At 37.2% G+C, this 20,147-nt stretch overlaps 2 protein-coding genes across 7 annotated transcripts; both read right to left on the reverse strand.

The window, feature by feature from the left end:
- Positions 1–1,712: 1,712 nt before the first annotated feature.
- LOC111265257 (uncharacterized) lies at positions 1,713–4,941 on the reverse strand. 3 transcript variants are annotated; one of them, XM_022841760.2, is made up of 7 exons: positions 4,707–4,939; positions 4,470–4,542; positions 3,774–3,910; positions 3,441–3,522; positions 3,051–3,182; positions 2,327–2,496; positions 1,713–2,010 (listed from the first exon to the last, which is right to left on the reverse strand). In XM_022841760.2, exons 3-7 carry the CDS (start codon positions 3,889–3,891, stop codon positions 1,724–1,726), a joined length of 789 nt encoding a protein of 262 aa, XP_022697495.1. In that variant the 5' UTR covers positions 3,892–3,910; positions 4,470–4,542; positions 4,707–4,939; the 3' UTR covers positions 1,713–1,723. The 3 variants fall into 3 exon arrangements, with proteins under 3 accessions (XP_022697495.1, XP_086826541.1, XP_086826542.1); XM_086970415.1 differs by lacking the exon at positions 4,470–4,542 and having other exon boundaries at positions 4,707–4,941; XM_086970416.1 differs by lacking the exon at positions 4,470–4,542 and having other exon boundaries at positions 3,774–3,906.
- Positions 4,942–9,457: 4,516 nt separating this feature from the next.
- On the reverse strand, positions 9,458–19,461 carry LOC111265258 (actin-binding protein IPP). 4 transcript variants are annotated; one of them, XM_022841764.2, is made up of 7 exons: positions 19,389–19,461; positions 16,523–16,706; positions 15,836–16,055; positions 15,537–15,713; positions 14,312–15,272; positions 13,770–13,966; positions 9,458–13,208 (listed from the first exon to the last, which is right to left on the reverse strand). In XM_022841764.2, the coding sequence occupies exons 2-7, from the start codon at positions 16,594–16,596 to the stop codon at positions 12,978–12,980; spliced, it is 1,860 nt and encodes a 619-aa protein (XP_022697499.1). In that variant the 5' UTR covers positions 16,597–16,706; positions 19,389–19,461; the 3' UTR covers positions 9,458–12,977. The 4 variants fall into 4 exon arrangements, with proteins under 4 accessions (XP_022697499.1, XP_022697498.1, XP_022697497.1 ...); XM_022841763.2 differs by lacking the exon at positions 19,389–19,461 and adding an exon at positions 19,290–19,387; XM_022841762.2 differs by lacking the exon at positions 19,389–19,461 and adding an exon at positions 19,163–19,259.
- Between the last annotated feature and the right edge of the window lie 686 nt (positions 19,462–20,147).

A 20,147-nucleotide genomic window follows, 5' to 3' on the forward strand; every position in this document is an offset into this window, starting at 1 on the left:
AAGTTGTTCGCGATTGCTCGTCACTAACCTTAACTTTAAGCCGTTCTTCTTTTTAATATTCATGTGCGAACAGCTGTTAGGCATTTTCTAGGCCATCATCATTCTAGGTTTTGTTAAGTTAAGAAGATGGCCTCCGGTATCAAATTGGTCTTATTACAGCTGTTCGGTCGAGACGCAGCGTTATACATAAATATGTGAGAAAACTGGAGCTTGAACTGAATTGTGAGCTCCTAAAATAAACACAGGACGAACATCAGAGCATCGCGACACTCTAATGATAGGCATTATCTATCCGCATAAGGTCCGTAAGGGCTACACAGAGTCTATCAAATAAAGCTACACATAAAAAAAATGAAATTTGATTAGTTTATATAATTTTTATAATTTTCCTTTTATGGTTACCAACGCTAATCTTTGATGTAAATAAATGCTTAGAAGCTGGTTGCGCAGCATGGTAGAAAATCTTGGTAAAGCATAATTATACTCGGTCTTTGATTTTCAGGGACTCTCTTTCTGTAGTTCGTTTTTTTTAAATCTAGTCCATGATTTTTACAACATTTCATCGGAACATTTTACAATTAAAGCTGAAGTACAATTAGAGTTGAACTTAGTTTGATCCTCACATAAAAGCTCATATGGTGCTAAAGGTGTGTTAAATGAGATCAGAATAGTCTTACTTTCAATGCCAATTCGTAGTGCTATTCAATGACTCCATGTCTCGGCGAATCCAAGTCCGGTTCTGGGATTTAAGTCCGACACTACACTGGGTGTCCAGGTATCTTGAAAGTCTTCTAAAAAATAATATCCTATTGTAGAATATTTCGATAAAATGCCAAAGAATGTTATCACAGTCGAGCGCCATCGGACGGTAAATTTGGTATAACATTTACGTCTTTAAGCTTCAAATCACATAAGCAACAAGGAACCACATATATTTTCATACAGATTTGTCTAGAATTCCTGTACAAATTACCCGAATAATTTGATATAAACCCTTCATGCGAGAAAATCTGGACACACAAATGGACAAATAGCAACTACAGACGGAAGCCCTACTTATGGTGAAAAGCTCGGTGTTTCTGAGGAGCGAATTATGACAATGCCTATCCGCAAAGTCAGGCTAAGGCCTTGACTTGGTACTGTTTATATAAGTAATGTGATTCATTAGAACGATTTGCATTCATGATACAATAGCTTTCATATTCCGTTACGGTACGTCTATTACTACTATTATAAAAGCAATTCAATATTGTACAAGTAGAGAGACGCATAATGTTTTCTATTTCAAATTGGTTATTCTGTATACAAACGCAGAAGACCTCAAGAACCCTAATCACTAGTGGACTACAAAATCGCTATCCGCATGTTCATGTAACTATTTCAAGCCACCGCTTAGAGAATAGATTTTCCCAAAAAAACATCCGCCTATTAAATTTGTTTATATACTTCTTTACGGTTGACATTTTCAAAGGGAGCCCTAAACGAGGTAAAACATCGAAGTAAGGTTAGCTACAGCATTTGTTTTCTTGCAATCGAAACAGCAAACAACAGTACTCGATGTATTTCGATAACGAATTCAATAAAAATAACGAAGAAGAAAGATAAATTGACACAATCTATGTTAATTAGTTCCAGATATTGTGTTTGCTAGAAATAAAAGTTTGACATAACTAGGCCGGAGGTATTCACTTTTTTAAAAAAGACTAATCACGGCAAACTCAAATCAAGCTTTATTCTTTAGCCTTCGGTAAGCTTCAATGACTCGTTCTCGCTCGACTTCAAGTTCAGCCCTTTTCGAGGCCTCAAGACTTTTCCATCGGATCTTCTCTAGGCCAGAGATTGTATTTATGTCGAAATCTCCGGACCGAACTTCTTTTGCTTTGTTTTCCTTCGGCGCCTGTTCCACGCTTGTATGAGAATCACTACTTAGGGATTTTTTTACCTTCCCCATGTTCTCCGGATTGCACATCAGACTTTTAATGGTTTTTTTAGGATCCCGTTTAGGAGCGCCTATACCATGACGTGAAAAACAAACAGTTACAATGGATTAGTATGGTTGGTTCTTTATTACTTGATACGAAACAAACTTTCCTAGTCATTGAAAAAGACCAAGTTTGGAGTAATCAATAGATTCTCTGTCGACAAAAGCAACTAGACCATTGCCCTCATCGTTTAGTATATTCTACCGAAGATAAACGGCTACGTAAGTAACTACTACGTAATAATGTCAAATAATAAAAATAAATAAATAAATAAATAAAAAAAAATACATTTTCTGGCTTAGGTGTATTTAGTTATTACTGTCAACTAGATGTAGTAACACGACCTCTAAGTTTCGCAGTTATCTCTGGTGGTGCATGTACAACTTCCCCGAACTTAAATCGCTCCTTTCCAGGGAATTCCTTCGGTGGACGATTGGTTTCCTCGCATATGTCACGTGGTTTTTTCAATATCATCGATTTAGCTTTTCGCTTTTCCTTATACTCTTGCAGTCGTCTAAATAAAAACACACAACATTTAAATACAAACACTACTTAATAACACACACTTAACACTGTATTCATTCACTCCAAAACTACGTAGTAACAATACTTTATAATGCACATACGCAACTTCTTTTCGTGCAACATCGACAAAAAGTATCCCAAATATATACATTCAGAAACTTTCCACCTGCGTAAAGGAGTGCATTATTAGCGAATTATTTAGCTTATATGCCGAAATGTAGTTTTTGAGGAGCTGACATTCCAAATAACACCAAATTAACAATATTTCAACAGAAATTTCACACAATATTTGTGTTACTTAGATATCCTGTTAAGTTTACTGTAAACTTTTGCTTTTACACCCCGAAAACGGTAAGTTCTCGGAAAAGTGTTCCCTATGACGGTCGAGTATCCTTAAGTAAGGATCACCTTCTGAAATAATTTAAATGGACAGAAGGAATTACAAAAAAAAATCCAAAATGCTAAAGCACCTTTCCGTCAAAGAAAAATTAACATTTTATAAATAAAACATGTTCAACAAACAATAGTGCAAGGAATACGTACCTTTTTTTCCTAGTAAGTACACTCGCTGAGTCAGATACTTCATGCGTGAGTGAACCATCCTCGTTGAAGTGGACATCAAATTTCGCAGAGATATCCGCCTTTTCACGTGCTCTATTAGCCATCTGTGAAACCCTGCGATATTCGATCACAATTCCAAATCGGTGTTTTATTACAAATTAGAGACATCTAACCCTTGTTATTTTCCAATTTTAAGTGTTTTTAATTGACACATATGTGTAAGTATATTAGTAACAGCAAAGCTTGAAATCATGATACCTACTTCTACGAGCCAAAAACTTAGACTTGCGATCCAATACACTGATAACATTTTCCAAATACGTGCTACAATTAAGAACTTTTGTTTAACAATTTGGCTACTTGATTACTGACCTCCTGAGGAATTGCTCATTTGTTTCGTAAATGTTCTGGGAGACGAATGATGCTGTACCGTTGCGGTGATTCAATGTGCGAACTAAAAATAAGTTAATAAAAGTTCAAATAAACGATCAGTAAGGAAGCAAGATATATTTGACGCGACACCTTTTGAGGTAAAAAGTTTAAATTATGAGAGTGAGATTCGCTACAAAGTTTTGAGTCAAAATTTTGCACTCAATCAATTGCAATGAGGGAAACAAAATTTTCCCTCATCGATTTAGTTCGACACTGAACAAAGCATACTGCTAACAAAAGCGTAGCGAACATATAAGTAGGTTATATACTAACCTATAATTCGGTTGGTTTTTTTTTTTTTTTTTCGTTTTGTTGATCCATCCATGTCATCCATAATGAAGAGCCTCTTTAGCGAACCGGGCGCCTCTTGACCAAGCTTTTTGGGTGCCATGTTTTGAAACTCATCCTTACTAACGGAATCAAAACAAACCAGGAAAGGATCATATTATTATTGAAATCTAACCTAACCGAAAACCTTATGGACTCGAGCTATCTATACATAGCTTTGATTTTCTACGTATCCGATTCAGGATTTAAACACATCAAGTTACAAAAGTATGCGTTATTAAGCACCGATCAACATGGCTTGTCATTTTTATTCTTAGAAAATGAGTATCACTTGAATACTTCATAGTTTATTTCATTTCAAATATACCACATATCTAAAGCGCTCGTTAGAATGGACAATGCTCCACTTAAGAGCCCGCCAAATACACAGAACATCTCTTATGTCTGGATATAAAATGGCAAGTATCTTAATATGATAGGGCGATAATCATTACACCCATGTGGATAGTTACTACACTGGCAGTCGCAGGTCCCAAGGTGGCTTCAGAAAAAGGTTATAAGTGTAAATAAGCTATTTTCCTCGTATGTTTCGAGCAGATTTTCTTGGTAAAGTTATTACTTTGAGGCCAAACTAAATGGTAACTAATGCTATACATTTCATGAAGAACATTCTTAACTTACGTTTTTTTAGCTGTCAGAAGGCAGTATGAGAACGACTTAGATCGCCCAGGCCAGCAGGGACCTGATGTGGCTCCTAAATGTTTGATTTCCACGGGTCGAAAATATATGATATTGTACTTATAGATACAATTGTCTAGAAGCGCGTTTTTTGGAACCAATAAGCCATGTCAATGTATAATAATAATCCAAAATACTAGCATGGAGGGCCATTCTCACTAATGCTCTTCATGAACTTACCCTTTAAAGGTATTTGAATTCGCTTTTCTGTTGAAGGGGTCAACTGGTTTTAGTTTGTTGTGCTTTTTACTCCGTATTTTCCTGCCCATCACAGAAACACTATTTAGAAAAATATCGTTAGTTTATTATTAATTTAGCGGTCAAAAACGATTATTTAATAGCAAAAAGAGATCTCTGTTGAGATCTGAGAAAACAAGCAACACGTGCTGTCAACAAAAACAATCAGGAAAACGAGAAGGAGTTAGTTTAAACAAAATGGCGGGAAATTATGAAATGCTGATAAGCTAACGGACCGGAATAGAAGCTTACTTATACATAACGCCTATATTTTTAAGACCTTTCTTTTACAATAAACTATTGTTAATCATTGCAAAAGCTAAATATAACTATAAAAACACTAAACAAAGATAGAGGATCATCAAAACTGACTACGATATCAACTGTGGTCAGATGTTTTCATTCAACATTTAGATTATTTGAAGGTAATTAAAAACGATCGAATACGGGTAGTTTTGTTGATCCTTGTTAGTTACTCTGAAAACACATTACCTGCATTTCGGATTATGACGGTTAGGACAGCCTCTGCATTGTGCAGTCCCCGTATTAAAACGGCCTTAATAGCTTTTTGTGCTATTAAGTGCTGAGCTGTGTGTTTACCTTTGTTGGCTGCTGCGAGCACTGAACTCCTTTAACTGTGTAATGTTGATACCTTAAACATACGGAATCATACATACAAGAAAATAACTACACCATTATATCACTTATCCGACAACAGAGATCGTGCAATTTATTCCACTTACATTATTATAAATTGGTTAGTTGCATGTTTTTTACCTTATTTTTTTGCCTAATAGTTCCACTCCATTCTGATGATTCACGATTCTTTATTCGATCTATTCTAATCCTCTCTCTCAAATATTATTGTTACTTTAAAATCCTATTAATTCCTGTACCCCAGCTCTGTCATCAACGATATTTCTCCCGCCTGTTCGTTCGCTATTGTCTTCGTCCAAGTTAGGTTTTTATGGTCCGATTGATTGTACCCTCTATATTCGAGATGTCTTCCGTTTTCTAGAACACTCGACGTGTTCAGATCTGTCGTAGGCGTTCCAATAGGGTTTCAGCGTGAGGTATTTGTTATTGACACTCTTATTTCTCTTGTTGTTACAACTATTATTATGCTTACTATTATAATATCGTGTTATCGCACTTTCATGTTTTTAATGATTAAACATATTTGACTGGAAACTCGTTCATATATATATATCTGGATTTGTATTTATATGAACTTGTAATAACACGCTTGGCTTATTTCTTGCTAGGCGCATTTTTCTCCAGTTAATCTTTTTACGACATATCTCGTCGTCTGTCTGTTGTCAAGGGTTCCTTTTTCGTCTCTTTTATAGTATACTAATTTAATCGTTATACTCCTGTTTGCGCCTCACAAAAAGTAGAACATTACCACTAAACAACGGCTTGTTTTTATCATTATAGTAATTAATTATCATCATTAATAATGGTTCTGTTATTATTATTGACAGCACCTTGATTCTTTTCCCGGTTGTCATCTTCGCTGATATTCCAGCTTCGCCCGTAGCTTCTTGCTCACTAACATGGTTGTCAGACCGGACCCTAATAATCTGATTAATTTTGTGCCACATTTAACAAAAACAGTGATCCCCGTTTCTCTCTTTGCTGATTAACACCATCCCCTTGTTACACCTTTTCTCCGCTTTTTTTTGTTCATACAATTTGACTTTATCGCGAGAGACACAAGCTCCAACACCGTAGCCATAATTTCCTCAACAAATATAGTGTAATTATTTTTTTTCGAAGTAGCCGAAATATATCAGCACAAAATTGGTTCACTAGGCATGACTACATTGTTTTCTTAAAAGTCCAATTGCTTGACACTTACAGCAAACGATGTTTTACATATCATGTGGAATTCGTCCCGAAATTAATAGATTACGCAACGATTGTGCGACAATATTATAAATAATAATGTTTTTTTTTATTATATATACGCAGATGCGTTTTTGTCGTCCTTTCGTTTTGTAACACATCGGGCAATCTGTCTCAAATCTCATTTAACATAGTAGAGGACCTAACGATAGACACACCTATATCATATATATATATATATATATATATATATATATATATATATATGAATACCTAAATACAAGTCTTGCGTTAGTATCTAAATATTCCTTTGCGTTCTTTTTATCGAAGTAACGGTTGAAGTGTATGCGGTTAGGGAAAACCAGAAGAAATATACATGATCGCCATTTTGAAAGAGTGGTCTCTTGTTTTGACCAATCGATCCATCGAAGGAAACCTATAATGGATCTGTCAGTGTTGTTATGATATTAAAAAACGTCTCATGTCTCTATCAAATTGTGTATTCTGTGATGTGAACAGCTGCGCGTGGCTGCTTCGATGTGAGCGACGCGGACAACGCATATTTTGTTTCTCGTTCTATATTATAGAATTTTTTTTCTCTATATAGTTATTGTGTCGATAAGAGAGTGGTAAGTATTACGGAGTAAATATATGTTTATGTATTTCCGTCATTGTGTCTATATCTATTTTTTTCATTAATTAGTAATGTAATTATTATATCACACATATTGCGCTCGGTCTTCATCGTTCTATCTGGTATCTAGCCCGATCCTAGCTATAGGTATGGTTTCTTTTTATATGCTCCCTCACCGCCACAAATACGGGAATACGAAGCTGGCGGTGTGTAGCCATTTGTATACGTAGTCAGTCATTGCAGGAGAATAATGACACACTTATGAGCCGTGGTTACCAGCCCGCATTTTTTCTGACTTCTTTATCGTTAGGGCAAATTTTCCGTGGTGTTAAGAGAGACACACAAACGGCAGACAGGATAGAGTGATGAGGTTAGCGTTTACAGCTAAAGGCAAAGAATAACCACGCCAACCAGCTTTCTTGTCGAACCCCATCTCCCACCCACATCTACGGTAATATGTTGGTCATATCAAATAATCATAGACGTATCTATAAGTTCATCTGTATAAATGATGTCCAGTTCGGACAAACGCGCAGGCTCACATCCGCATACATGCAGGGATGTGTAATTGCTTGCTGTAGGGTAATGAAATTCTACATTATCATAGGGTAATGATATTATACTCTAGCAAGAAGTGGAAGAGATACACAGCGCAATATGGTGTTGTAACTGGTAGCCCATTATGGCAGTTGTTAGAAGTGCGTCCATTTATCTCTTTCTTTAAATTTTTCTTATTATATTCTAAGTTTATTATTTACTTTATAACTCACATAGACTGGATAATAAGGTTGTCTGCTTCTGTCCCCTTGCGAAAACTATTTAGCTAGCTATACACCAACACACTCACACAATTTCCTACTATTAAAGTTCCGTTGTGATACGCTGTATATTCTAATGTGAATGATAAGCATTTTCAATACCGTTATTTATCTCCATATTGTTATTTTTATCGTACTGTAGTTATTATCACATTGACTTCATTGTTATCTTTTACATATTCATTAATGTATATATATATATATATATAAATAATCATATCAATATATATATATATATATATATATATATATATATATATAAGCACATACAGTAATGGTCAATAATTCACTTTAGTTGTCATATACTGTAGCGGGGATGTGTACAAATGTAGAAATGCAGATAGTGACAAATTGTTTGCCACTCAAGCAGTGCGTCCACGTTCATTTCGTTAACTACTAACGGCAGACAAAACTATCTGGGTAGAGACAAAAATCATTTCGTTTCAATAATTCGATTAGATCAAATCCACATACGAAAATCTATTTGCTATATCTATTTCACTTCATGCTTGCTTAACTAATATTGGCTCGGTATACGCTTGCAATTTTTACTCTTAGCTTCGTTTTTCATCTTCGCTAAGCCCACAATGCAGAACTCTTCTTTTTGTTACCGGGCGTGCAACAGATACTACCTTTTTTCTGTGTTTTCTTTAGGATCCGTTTCATGGCGTGTGCGTTTATACTAATTTTTTTACTAAATGACTATACACTGCATAAATCAAATGGAGCACCGCCTTCAAGTTAGTGTTCCAGACTTGTTAACTTAATGATAAATATGGCAAACAATTTGAAGACTGATTAATGCGAACCATTCTCAACGTTAATAACGGCACCATTCCCTAAAATTGTATGATTGGAATCATTATGAACTCTTTCTTTTCGGAGAACTCCCTGCAGCAACTTCCTGAATACACAACGCGACATCTACAAGCGGACGTATGCATCGTCATTTTTACGATAGAATACATTTTGTATTATTAACGTTTTTAAAACAATTTTGAGATACGCTAGACACCCATTCCTTAATTCAATTGAATGTACATTGTCCTTCTCTTCAGGCGATTTCCACGACAAAACAATTAATGTTTGAAATAATTTTATCATCGATTTAAAATGTGTTTACTATACCGGACTTGACTAAGACCTATATTGTGTCTTAACAAATTTCAGATACTGGTTTTTTGATAATGCAAAATTTACTCTACAAGACGAAACTAGTTATTTAGAGAAATTTAGAGACCATCTAAGTATGGCTGGCGAATTATTTTGCTTTAGCGAAATACATAATTATTTTTCCACCATCCAGTATTCGTCCTCCGCTAAACTACCTCGGAAATTATTAAGCATAGATTAGGGGATTTTTGCATCCCAAGCCGTGATGAATGTTACACATGTTTTATTCTACCACAGAAAAGATGCAACTTTATTTAGTTTTGAGGGCGGCATTACTTAGAAGAGAAGCTTTCACAACTGAGTCCGTACACTGGCATATTTACATAAAATTAATGATTAATTTATGAAATAGTGATATTTATAGCACTAATATATTTCACTGGTACATTTATTACAGTCGTTATCATAACTATTCTCCTCGTGGCCGGCGGTCATCACATGCATGGAGTGATTTTAGGGTATTATAAATTTTCAGTGTTCGGTTCGAACTAAATTCTGACAACATAAGCCTTACATTTACTACCCTATTATATTCATCAGAAACCAAATGATAAAACGGGCAAATTCAGAAAAAGAAGAAGACAAAAGCTCGATAGTACTATCACATTATAAACTAATAAGGAGCAAAAAATAATCGATATATAATACAGAACAGTAATGTTGCTAAGTGCCCAGTAGCTAGTCAAAGCTAGCAGACATATTTATAAATCGTTATATTTTTCATGACTATCCATACGCTGCAGTCATTTGATGTAAGGCAAGTGATTCGAAGCCAGTTAAACAAATTTTTAGATGGAAAACTTCGGTACCGAAAGGTTTTAGTGAGTACAGAGACTCAGATAAAACGGGTGGCCAAAGTGTATAAGGGTACAGGTAACCATCCTTCCATAAAATCTACTTGAAATATTTCCATTGTTTAAGTTACTCGAAAAAAAAAATCATGTTACTCTAATATATTTTGTTGTATCCTTGATGCACATATATATATGACATTTGTCCATACCTTCATTTCTTTATCAGCCGTCGCTAGCATCCGTGTATGCCATCCAACTGTTCGCTTGGTTATTGGCTAGAGAGGTGTTTAGCTAGACACCGAATGGCCGACTCACAGTTTTCATAATCGGACGAAGTAATAGATTTGTATCTATGACCCGCGATGTTGTGTATTCGGGGATTGCTTCTCGTTACTTAGCAGATGTAGAAACAACGAATGATGAAATTTGCTCCCGCTTTTACTGTTTGTCATTCGCTTTCTTGTCCACACACTTGACGATGATTACACTTACACATTTGCCGTATAAATTTGCACAGTTATACGCATGTTCATATATATATGAACATGCGTCTCATTACGCGCTTATATTTGTTAGTTATTTATACTTATTATATAGTGCTTAATTTGATCTAGAACGAAAAACGTGACTTCCAGTACTCTTATTATTGTCACTCACGCACCAGGCGACAGATATACATTGTCTCTTTCATTTTGTTACTCGCCAATTGTCTCTAGATCATTTCTCGTTCAAATCCCTCTCTCAACTCCCCTTCTCGACTATATGGGGCAGCGGAGTGTAGAATTTGCTTCCAACATACAATTACCTTTGTGTGTGAGTGTGTGCTGGAGTCATGGGAAAAGGAAAGTTTGACTTGAGTTCTACGAGATTGTCGTTAAAAAACGCCAAGTTTCCTATCTGTTAATAATCATATGGTGTTCTTCGGCTTTTCGTTCGGTTTTTCAAGTTTTCATTAACACGATGAACTCGACTCTAAACCTCTGGTCTTCTCAAGGTTAAGTACCATCGAACGAAGGTTTCACTCACTGGTTTTCTCTGTCAGTAACCATTGCCTTTTTACCAAAGCAAATCTATTCAGTCTGTCAAAGCTCAACGTGGTAGCGTTCAACATAGTTTCTTTTTTACCTTTCATTCATGCTATCATCGTTTACGCACAATCTTTTCCATACTTTTCGTTCTGGTTAGCGTTCCACAGATGGGTCATATCCTTTCATGCTCAGGATATACGCTCTACTACTGAACTTAGAAAAAGTCAGCAGGGTAATTTGTTATCTAGTTATTACATATTTTTAAGGAGTTTTGAATGTATGTGTGTGTGTCTTGATCTGTTATGTGTATGCTAAAGCCGTAAATAATCTTGTTTCTGCTCATGGCGATATGTACAAAAATCTGTGGATAACTATCAAGCATGCGAATGCATATATATATATATATATATATATATATATATTAGTGTATGTGTGTTCTGCGTCGGTCATGTTACTTGCGTCGCTTGGTTGTCACTTAGAATATTGATTATGAAAAATAGAAGCAATTCAGATGAACAAGCTGATACAGGTAGCACAGAGCGAGTTAAACGGTGTACCGTAGCAAAGAGTGAATCAACCCGCCGCTGCATAGAGCGGTCGACCATTTTAAACAAAGCGGATCCCGACGCGCACGGATTCTACTAGGTGGACCTCTCAGTGAGTGTGGGATAAAAAACAATTAGTTACTACAGAGTCGTATTTGTTAGAAAAATGCGAGAAATTATTTGGCATGGAAAATGTATGGAAATAGTAGAAAAACCACGGAGCTTTACCCGGCAAACTAATTAATCAAAGCAAAAAAACCAGTAGCCCAAATCACAACACTCTCAACAAACAGTAATTGTAGGGGTACAATAATCATGTAGTAATTGCCATATTATTGAATGAGGGTATAAATGGGCTTACATGCTTGATAACGCTTTTTCAATATTCATTCTTTTTCTAAAGGTCCTATGTCCATCTTTCCGATCTCCGACTAACATTGTTTATGAATTATTTTTTACTCTGTGGAAAACGTACCTCTGAATCTGACTTCGTTTCTCTTGCTGAGCTCATCGTTTTTGCAACTGCAACTAGCGGCCGATTTCGAAAAAAAAATTTCCTAACCTGACAACAAACCTAGCCGAGCGTGAAAGGAAAACTGTATCATTACACCGAGCGAGCGTCAAAATCCTTCTGTATACCGTTTCTCAGAAGGTGACATTAATGAAATTTCCCTACTAGCTCTACGACCATCACTGCATATACAGGTGTCCAGATATTATACTGGTAGGCATATATGTATATATATATATTTTTTACTCGCATATATACGTAGACGTCTAGATACACTTACGGTATGCGTCACATTTCATGTTCTTGTTGTTGTTTTTGTCGTTTTGATCACTTGTCTACGCAGTTACGTAATCTACCAATGTGTGCAATAGGAGGATATTCATGTGATCAATAATATGATTATGTTATTCAGTCTAACGTAATGTGTTTTGGAGTGTGTAATTTTAGGTAGTTACTCTCCTGTTACCAATACTATCATTATTATTTAATAGCTTATAACTGTTACTAGATTATTGTGAACTCTATAATGACGTCCTTTTAATGCATGCCGGTTACCGTTATTACAATATTATTATTACTAAGTATTATATAATTAGTAGTAATAATAATGTTATATTTTCTAGCTGTTACTGGTATGAACGGGAGGCCGGCATCGCTTTTTGAAGCCTGGTCATGTTAATTAAATTGAATATTGTCAACAGTCTAAGTGTAAAATGTATGCATTGCTAACTATTGTTGCAATCCTTATTGTTGTTAGCTGTCTTGTCTAGTTGGCGATTTCTTTGATTTTGCCCTTCTCTATTATTATTATTATAACGACGACTACAGGTAACGTCCAGCATAACAATACTGTGGGACATCTTCTACATAACCACAATTCCTGCATCGCATCGACTAATCGGCAGCGTATTATTTGAATCCATCCACTTATTGAGCTCAGGATCGTACACCTCCACGGTATCGAGTGTATTATCTGCGTAAGACGAATCTGATGACGGAACCCTACCACCAATCACGTACAGCGTATTGTCCACAGCCGATGCGGAGCAACCGAACCGTGCCCGCTTTAGTGGCAATATCTCACACCACGTGTTCTAAAGCACAAGGAGAATCAGAAAGGTCAAAGGCAATAAAGATCAATTCTAGGCCACATCAACATCAACAGAAAAAGATAAGAAAGATTCTCTTGTAATTCTACCTTAATTTGTTATCAAGTGAGTAAGGTCTGTGTACGCATTTCCCAAGTGTCGACAGCTTTGAAAATCGCGTTATCGATTTTGATTATTTTTAGTAAAAAGGCTTGTCCTGCTGAGGCTAAGGATGACATTTCTCGCTCACGCAAAACACCTTCCCCGTATGCTCTAAGATCCTTGAATCTGTGCCTACACAAATTGAGTGACAACACTGTAACTCTACCATTAATGACGTTTGCACCATAGTCATATTGCAAGCAAAAAGTTCTATGTGTTTAGCAGATACATTTTGCCTGTGTTGTATATTTCAAAAGCTTTTATGAAATGGTCGTCCACATGGTTAAAGCGTTTCTTTAGACAATGCCGCACGCCTTAAAACAAAGTCGAAAAGAGTCTAAAGCGAAAAGAAGTTTGGAATAAAACTACACAGACTAATCGTTAATTTCAAAACTAAGTACTAACCTCATCAATCGAATACCGTTCCACTGAAGACAAGGGGCCTCGAATTCCGTTGCCGCCTACCACATATATATGATCGTGTAGCACAGCTATACCCATATTTGAGCGAGGGTTTTTCATTGCCGCTAATTGAGATACAACACCCGTCGTTGGATCGTAGACTTCCACTGTATTCACCATACGACGATTATCAATTATGCCTGCAAAATTTCGTATAAAAACAATGATGAATAATAAAAGGTAGATGAACAAATGCACACTGTATAGTCATTCTCAAAATATAGTATGTGAAACGTTATCACTGCATCTAACACCTTGGGTTTTTCAAGTTCATTTCCCACCCACGTCTTTGCCAATTAGAAATTATTTTTCAAGCAGTGTTTAGACATTGACGCTAAACTGTTGAAACGTCTAACGCCAACTTTATTCCTCCCACACATTTTCTACAAGCTGCATCCAGCAAACACCTCAGTCTTCAAAAGAACGTACTCAATGCTGTAACTAATTAGTTACGTTTATATATGTACGTTTCTAGGTTGACTGACCTCCGACGATATAGATGAGTCCTTGACGAGACACGACCCCCATCCCGGCACGCGCGTTGCTGAGAGAATGATCAAGAAGAAGCCAATTATCACTCATCGGATCATACCGTTCAATTGAATCCGTTAGATCTGTGCCGATGATGCCTCCAATTGCAAATAGAGCTCCGTCCGCCGAGCAGAGTCCATGCATCGTGCGCGGTTGATGTAGAGGCGTGAGAGTCTGCCACTCGCACGCAACCGGATCAAATAGTTCTGCGTCAGCCAATATGAGTCCGTTCTGCTCTCCGCCCACGACGTAGATGGTATTGTTAAGAACAGCAGTGCCGTGACATGCTCTTGGGCTTGGCATCTTTGCCTCCTGAGTCCACACACCTCGAAACAGATCGAGTCTTTCAACTCTCTGCAACGCCGAATCGTCACCATGGCGTTGATTTTTATCAAGATGAGTTCCGCCGATAATGTACACCGATTTTCGGGCGCACATACGCGGCTGTAAACGGACATCGAAACGGCCTTCTCCTTGGCTCGTTTGTTTCAACCGCATACGATAGTCGGCGAGAATTGCCCGGATATCTTCACGTAACTTGCCATCGGGACAGCGCTCAAGGTATTGGTCGATTTTTCTATTCGACATAACTGCAATTCGGACATCTGGCAGTAGATCGTAGACATAGCGCCGACGAGCATTCACATCATGTAGTATCCAGGTCATCAGGGCGTCAAACACCTGACATTCGTTGTCGATCGATAAGCCTTCACTTCGAAGGAACGCCTGAAGAGTTTGCTGAGGAATGTGCAGAAACTCGTCCTCCTTTATAACTTCAGTGAATTTGCACTCAATGAAACGTTTGGCGTCTAGCTTGAGGTTTATGCACGAATGTAGCTCAGCGAAACGGAAGATGCCTACGCAGTTCGACGGGTGAAGGTGCTTACTGAGGAATGTGCAACAGAAGCCAACTACCTACAACACATATTAGCAACAACCACAGCATTTTACATTAAAATGTCGTCTATTTCGATCGCCTTGATGAGAAAACACATACTAGCCTTCCTTCATTTTCAGCCTAGGACAATGTAGGATCTCTGCCGGTTGTTCAGTGGTAAAAGACCATTTGTCGTATTTTACAGAATTAGATTGGGAACGAAAAATAAGGTGGAGATAGTTAGTTAAATATTAAAATCTGATCATAAATTAATGAGAAGTAAGCAAAACGTAAGAGTTAACCTCGGGGAGTTGTAGCATATTGGCGGCTGCCAAAAGGAATTGGCAGTTTTCCTCTCTGACCTCAATGTCTCCTTTATATATGAAGTCAAGAATAATCTGGAACACCTCAGGATTTTCGATCTCATGCAAAGTGGCCACATTTGTTTGAGTCTCCACAAAGTTCATGCGGTACATTGCCTGAAAATTAATACACATCACATCGTCCTGTATTTCCGAACTACGTATCTATTTTAAGCTATTTGTGTTTAGACCGGCATACTGGAGTGCTCAGCTTATTAAAAATTTAAATAAAAACCTACCTCGAAGTAAGGACTGGCAGCGGCAAGCACAACCCAATGGGCGGGAAATCGCTTTCCCTGGACCACAATATTAATGTCACAAAAACGATTTTCTTGGCGAAGCCTGTCAAGGCTTTCAAATTGGCGCACCGCATGGTTTTTTGAAATGAACGATTGGCGCGGATGTGATGCAACGTATGCGTTGCCATTTTGTTGACTATTCCGATGGCCTCGAAAAATTCTGTAAATTATAGGAACGTTTCAATGCTACAGTGATGCATACTAAATTAAATAGATCTATCTCTACGTTTGCCTTATTGTTTATTACTGTGCTAATTGACTAACAATTTTTTTATGAACATCTATCGCTGCCGCGAAAAAAGCTTAAGCTTGGCTGCTAACGACGAAGTGCTTTCTACTTCTATGGTTGTTGCTCTTAGCTCTTAACTCAAAAGAGTTAAGAGCTAAGAGCATTTTAGTTTTATAACTCGGGAATTCTTATTGTATTTTATGGCACATTCATTTGATTCAATTAGATTCAATTAGAAATGAAAGCGCATAACATACATTTGAATAATTGATTGATGACTAACTTTTTGAAGGCAAATTTTATTGAAAACTTGAAAAGACATTAACTTCAATACATTTTAGAGAAGAGTAGTGATTTGTTTGGAGAAAAGCACGTTGCTCACTTAGATTATGACTTACCGTGCTTGTTGTCTATACTGTGACTTATGCTGCCCTATACGGAAGTGGCCGGGTGGCCAAGGCATGTTGGACATCTTCCCTTCTTCACGCTTGTTCTCGCGCTATCATTCAGATTTATGCCTTTCTCAGTTTACGATTTTTATTATATCGTTGCAACAGAAAACAGGCTCAACTTGATTTTTACCTGCAACAGTACGATTAATGCGCTCTTTAATACAATAGGATGCTCAAGTATGCAAACGTGAAGAAAGAACATTTTAGACTTACACGTCTCGACTATGACACACTGTTCTACAAATCATCATAATATCAGAAATGTGGGGTCTATATGCTAACATAAAAACTAAAAAGGCATGAGTAGCTTCACGTAGAAGGTCTCAACCGAGACCCAGACCGGACTACCACTCAAACAAAGCTTTAGTAAGGCTGTAAAGGTCCTCCAAATTTTTGAAAAAGCTAGGACGGTTCATCAGAATCTCTATGGAGTTCACTTCCGTTAAGTTAATAAGGTTACCTAGCAGAAAAAAATCATCAGAAAACATTTAGTCGTCCTGCTTCATTACAATGCTAGACAGTGGCAGCGCAGAAACCGTCCCAGAAGTTTGATATTGTTCAGTAGGCTTTTCACTTCCTGCACATTGCGCCGATAGATCGTGACCCTTTCCGCTCTCTATCAAAATGGAGAAGCAGCATAACTCTCGCCAAAAAAGAATCTTAAAATCTGGTTAAACATCCTCTTGAAGCTAAAGTCATCAAATCCGTAGGCGGCGATATGGATTCAAACATTTGATCTAGAGATAAGCGAAACTCATGAACACCAAAAATGATTTGCTCAATCCCAATAAAAAGGCAAAATCTTTTTGTCGAATTTACTCGTTTTGACCCATTAGCCCAGTTGATCACAGGAGACAACCGGTATCGCCAATGTACAAAGACATCACAATCTTAATATAATAATGGCGGGCAGACCTGTTAGGGTTTAACAACGCTATCTTTATCTACGTAAAATTCATAGATCACCACGAAATGTTGCTATTGTAACTTCATCTTCACTAATGGTTGATAGACTGTTTCGATCCCTATTTTCTGTTAGGTTATATAGTAGTCAATATGTGATCTCGCCTTTGGTTTGTATTCGCGTACCCTAAAAACCACGGTTCATCTTTCTTCTCGTTTTACGAAATGCGACCAGCTTAATAGTGATGCATAAATAGTTATCAAACATACGTATCGTTTTCACTCTGGATAGAAAATGTAGTCTCTGTATTGGTTTGTACCAATTAAGCAGTAGGCGCTATCGATAGGAAAGTCGATTCCTCGTCAAAAAAGTTGGTTGTATGACTTGTACTCATAATACGATGCAGGTTTTGTTAGTTAACAACGTCGCTTTATAAAAATAAAAAAAAAGGGGGCAAAAGTTGGAAAAATCACAATATCTATAAGTTTCTTGAGGGAAATCTAAACGGCACTGCAAAGAATCAATGTTTAAGTCAGTGTAAAAACACAGGAGTTTATACATTACTTCAGCTCATTCCTTCGGTGTAACCCTGCTATTGTGAAATATGAAATAGCTTCTATGGTATTAACAACGGACTGTATCAAGCTTAATTTTTTCGCAAAACAATGTGAACACCTACATATGGGTCTTACACTAGACTGACGACGTAACTTTTGCATTTACCTACACAGTTTCATAGATAATAACAGTGCTCAAAGTATTCAACAAGTGAGAAAGTTTACATAAACAACGGGCGTTGTGACCTTTATGCACAGTCTTATACAACAAGCACTGAGTGCATAGTCTATCGGCCAACAATCAGAAGCATAGATTTGAAATGCTTTTATTTTTATTCTTGTATACGTTATCAGTACGTCAATATCCTTCTCAGCTTAACCGTTGTGATCGGTTTTCGGCATCTGAAAGCAAATAGTGAACAACTTCCGGGAAAGGGACGTGAAAACGTTGTTGTTTCAGCGGACTTGTTTGCTTCTCGGTGCCGATGAACCTATTGTAATGCTAAAAACTGACATATCACATAAGGTCAAACATTTCCTTCATGGTGGGGATTGCTAATGCACCCCCTGAGAAACTGCACAAATTGCGTGGCTTGACAGTATCTATATTACAACTGGCAACTGGCGATTGATAATTTGACTAGCCTCATAATAGTCGTTATGAAACGCACACTTGTCAGCTGGAAGAATTACATATCACTCTAGGTAGATGCACACTCATATTCATGTGTATATATACATATATGTATATATATTATCGAGTACCCAAACGATACAGTGATGATTTGGATTTTTACCCAAATACCATCAGTCTGTGCCGGCAATAATGATACGTTATATGCAGGATAGAGAAGCGGTCTCTATCCGCGAACAAAGGTTACTGTTCTCTTCAGTATAATCTACAGAGTTATCGGAACTTCCTGTTTTCTTTTAACATGACTATAATTTAATCATCTGCACACGCAAAGCAAATCAGTGATCCGCTATGGTTCGGTATCCACTCGATTGTTCACAAAAGCTAACTAATGTCGTTTAGTGGTCTGTACGACGTCAATGTACAACACTTAAAAGTTGATAATAGAAACATTAGAAAAAAAGAGCCAATTGTATGCATTTACAACAGACCCCGAGGCTCAATCGATGACGACCAGATGAGAGCTGTGAGAAAAGGGGACGAGTGCCTTTTCCGTGTTACACCCAGAACTGTATCATCAAGAGAGACCATAAAAACCTATGCTACAGGTACTATTACCCTAGCGCGCAGGCGTGTGCCCAAAGAGGGCAACAGCAAACGTCGAGTAGGAACAATACTCTTAATCCACATACACACACACACAAAATTTGCACTCACTTCTCTCCTTTCAGTTCGCCATTTTAACGTAAACGTAAACACACAGGAACAGCTCGCTTGTCGAGACAAAGACGAAGAGAAGGAGTGTGGGTAACTGAAACTGAATAGACGCATTGTTGTTGTCGTCTCCGCCGATGGTAGTAGGGCGGTTCATGAAAGAGGACTGCAGGTCATCAGCAAACAAATGAATACCCTACGAATCAGATACGAGAGATCATAGTATCGCGCAAGCCATAGCTTTGCGGCGGGACATTTTAAACAGAAGAAAAACCAGAAATGCCAGAATTTTTAAGCAATAGTGAACCGAATTATTTCGGTATTAGAAAATAATGTTTAGAAGCTAATGCGAATCATCGTGACCTAAGAAGTTTTTGAGCGTTATGAAAGTAACAAGAGAAATGATTTAGACCTCGTGCCGTAGATGGCTTATGTCAGAAGTTCCTTGGCTTCCAGCTTATCTATTTTGTTCTACGTGACTACTAAACGATACGCGTGATTAAGTGAAAAGAATTTTTTTCTACGTTCCACAGTTTAATCATCGTCCTATCGACCTGGTTTTTATGGTTTAGACTTGGTTCGTCAATGTAGTTAAGCACATCTCATGCATTCCAGCATTATAATCGAGGCAGTCATGAGAAATTTGCGCGTATTCAGATGCGCGTTGTGATATCAACTTTAGTATTTGCAGTCGATTTTCAACAAAGTGGTTGATCATTTTTGCATAAAACTTATATGTATGGTTAGGTGAAATTTGAGCTG

This window comes from Varroa jacobsoni, unplaced genomic scaffold (assembly GCF_002532875.2).
Source record: "Varroa jacobsoni isolate VJ856 unplaced genomic scaffold, vjacob_1.0 scaffold_949, whole genome shotgun sequence".
Lineage (NCBI taxonomy): Eukaryota > Metazoa > Arthropoda > Arachnida > Mesostigmata > Varroidae > Varroa > Varroa jacobsoni.

Coding starts and splice junctions, on each gene's coding strand:
- LOC111265258 (XM_022841764.2), bottom strand. CDS start 16,596: ATGTCCAACATGCCTTGGCCACCCGGCCACTTCCGTATAGGGCAGCAT. Junction 15,714..15,835: donor CTGCCAGTCCTTACTTCGAG/GTAGGTTTTTAT, acceptor ATTAATTTTCAG/GCAATGTACCGCATGAACTT. Junction 13,967..14,311: donor ACTCATCTATATCGTCGGAG/GTCAGTCAACCT, acceptor GAAATTTTGCAG/GCATAATTGATAATCGTCGT.
- LOC111265257 (XM_086970415.1), bottom strand. CDS start 4,795: ATGGGCAGGAAAATACGGAGTAAAAAGCACAACAAACTAAAACCAGTT. Junction 3,911..4,706: donor AATTCAAATACCTTTAAAGG/GTAAGTTCATGA, acceptor TGATTCCGTTAG/TAAGGATGAGTTTCAAAACA. Junction 3,523..3,773: donor AAAAACCAACCGAATTATAG/GTTAGTATATAA, acceptor ACTTATTTTTAG/TTCGCACATTGAATCACCGC.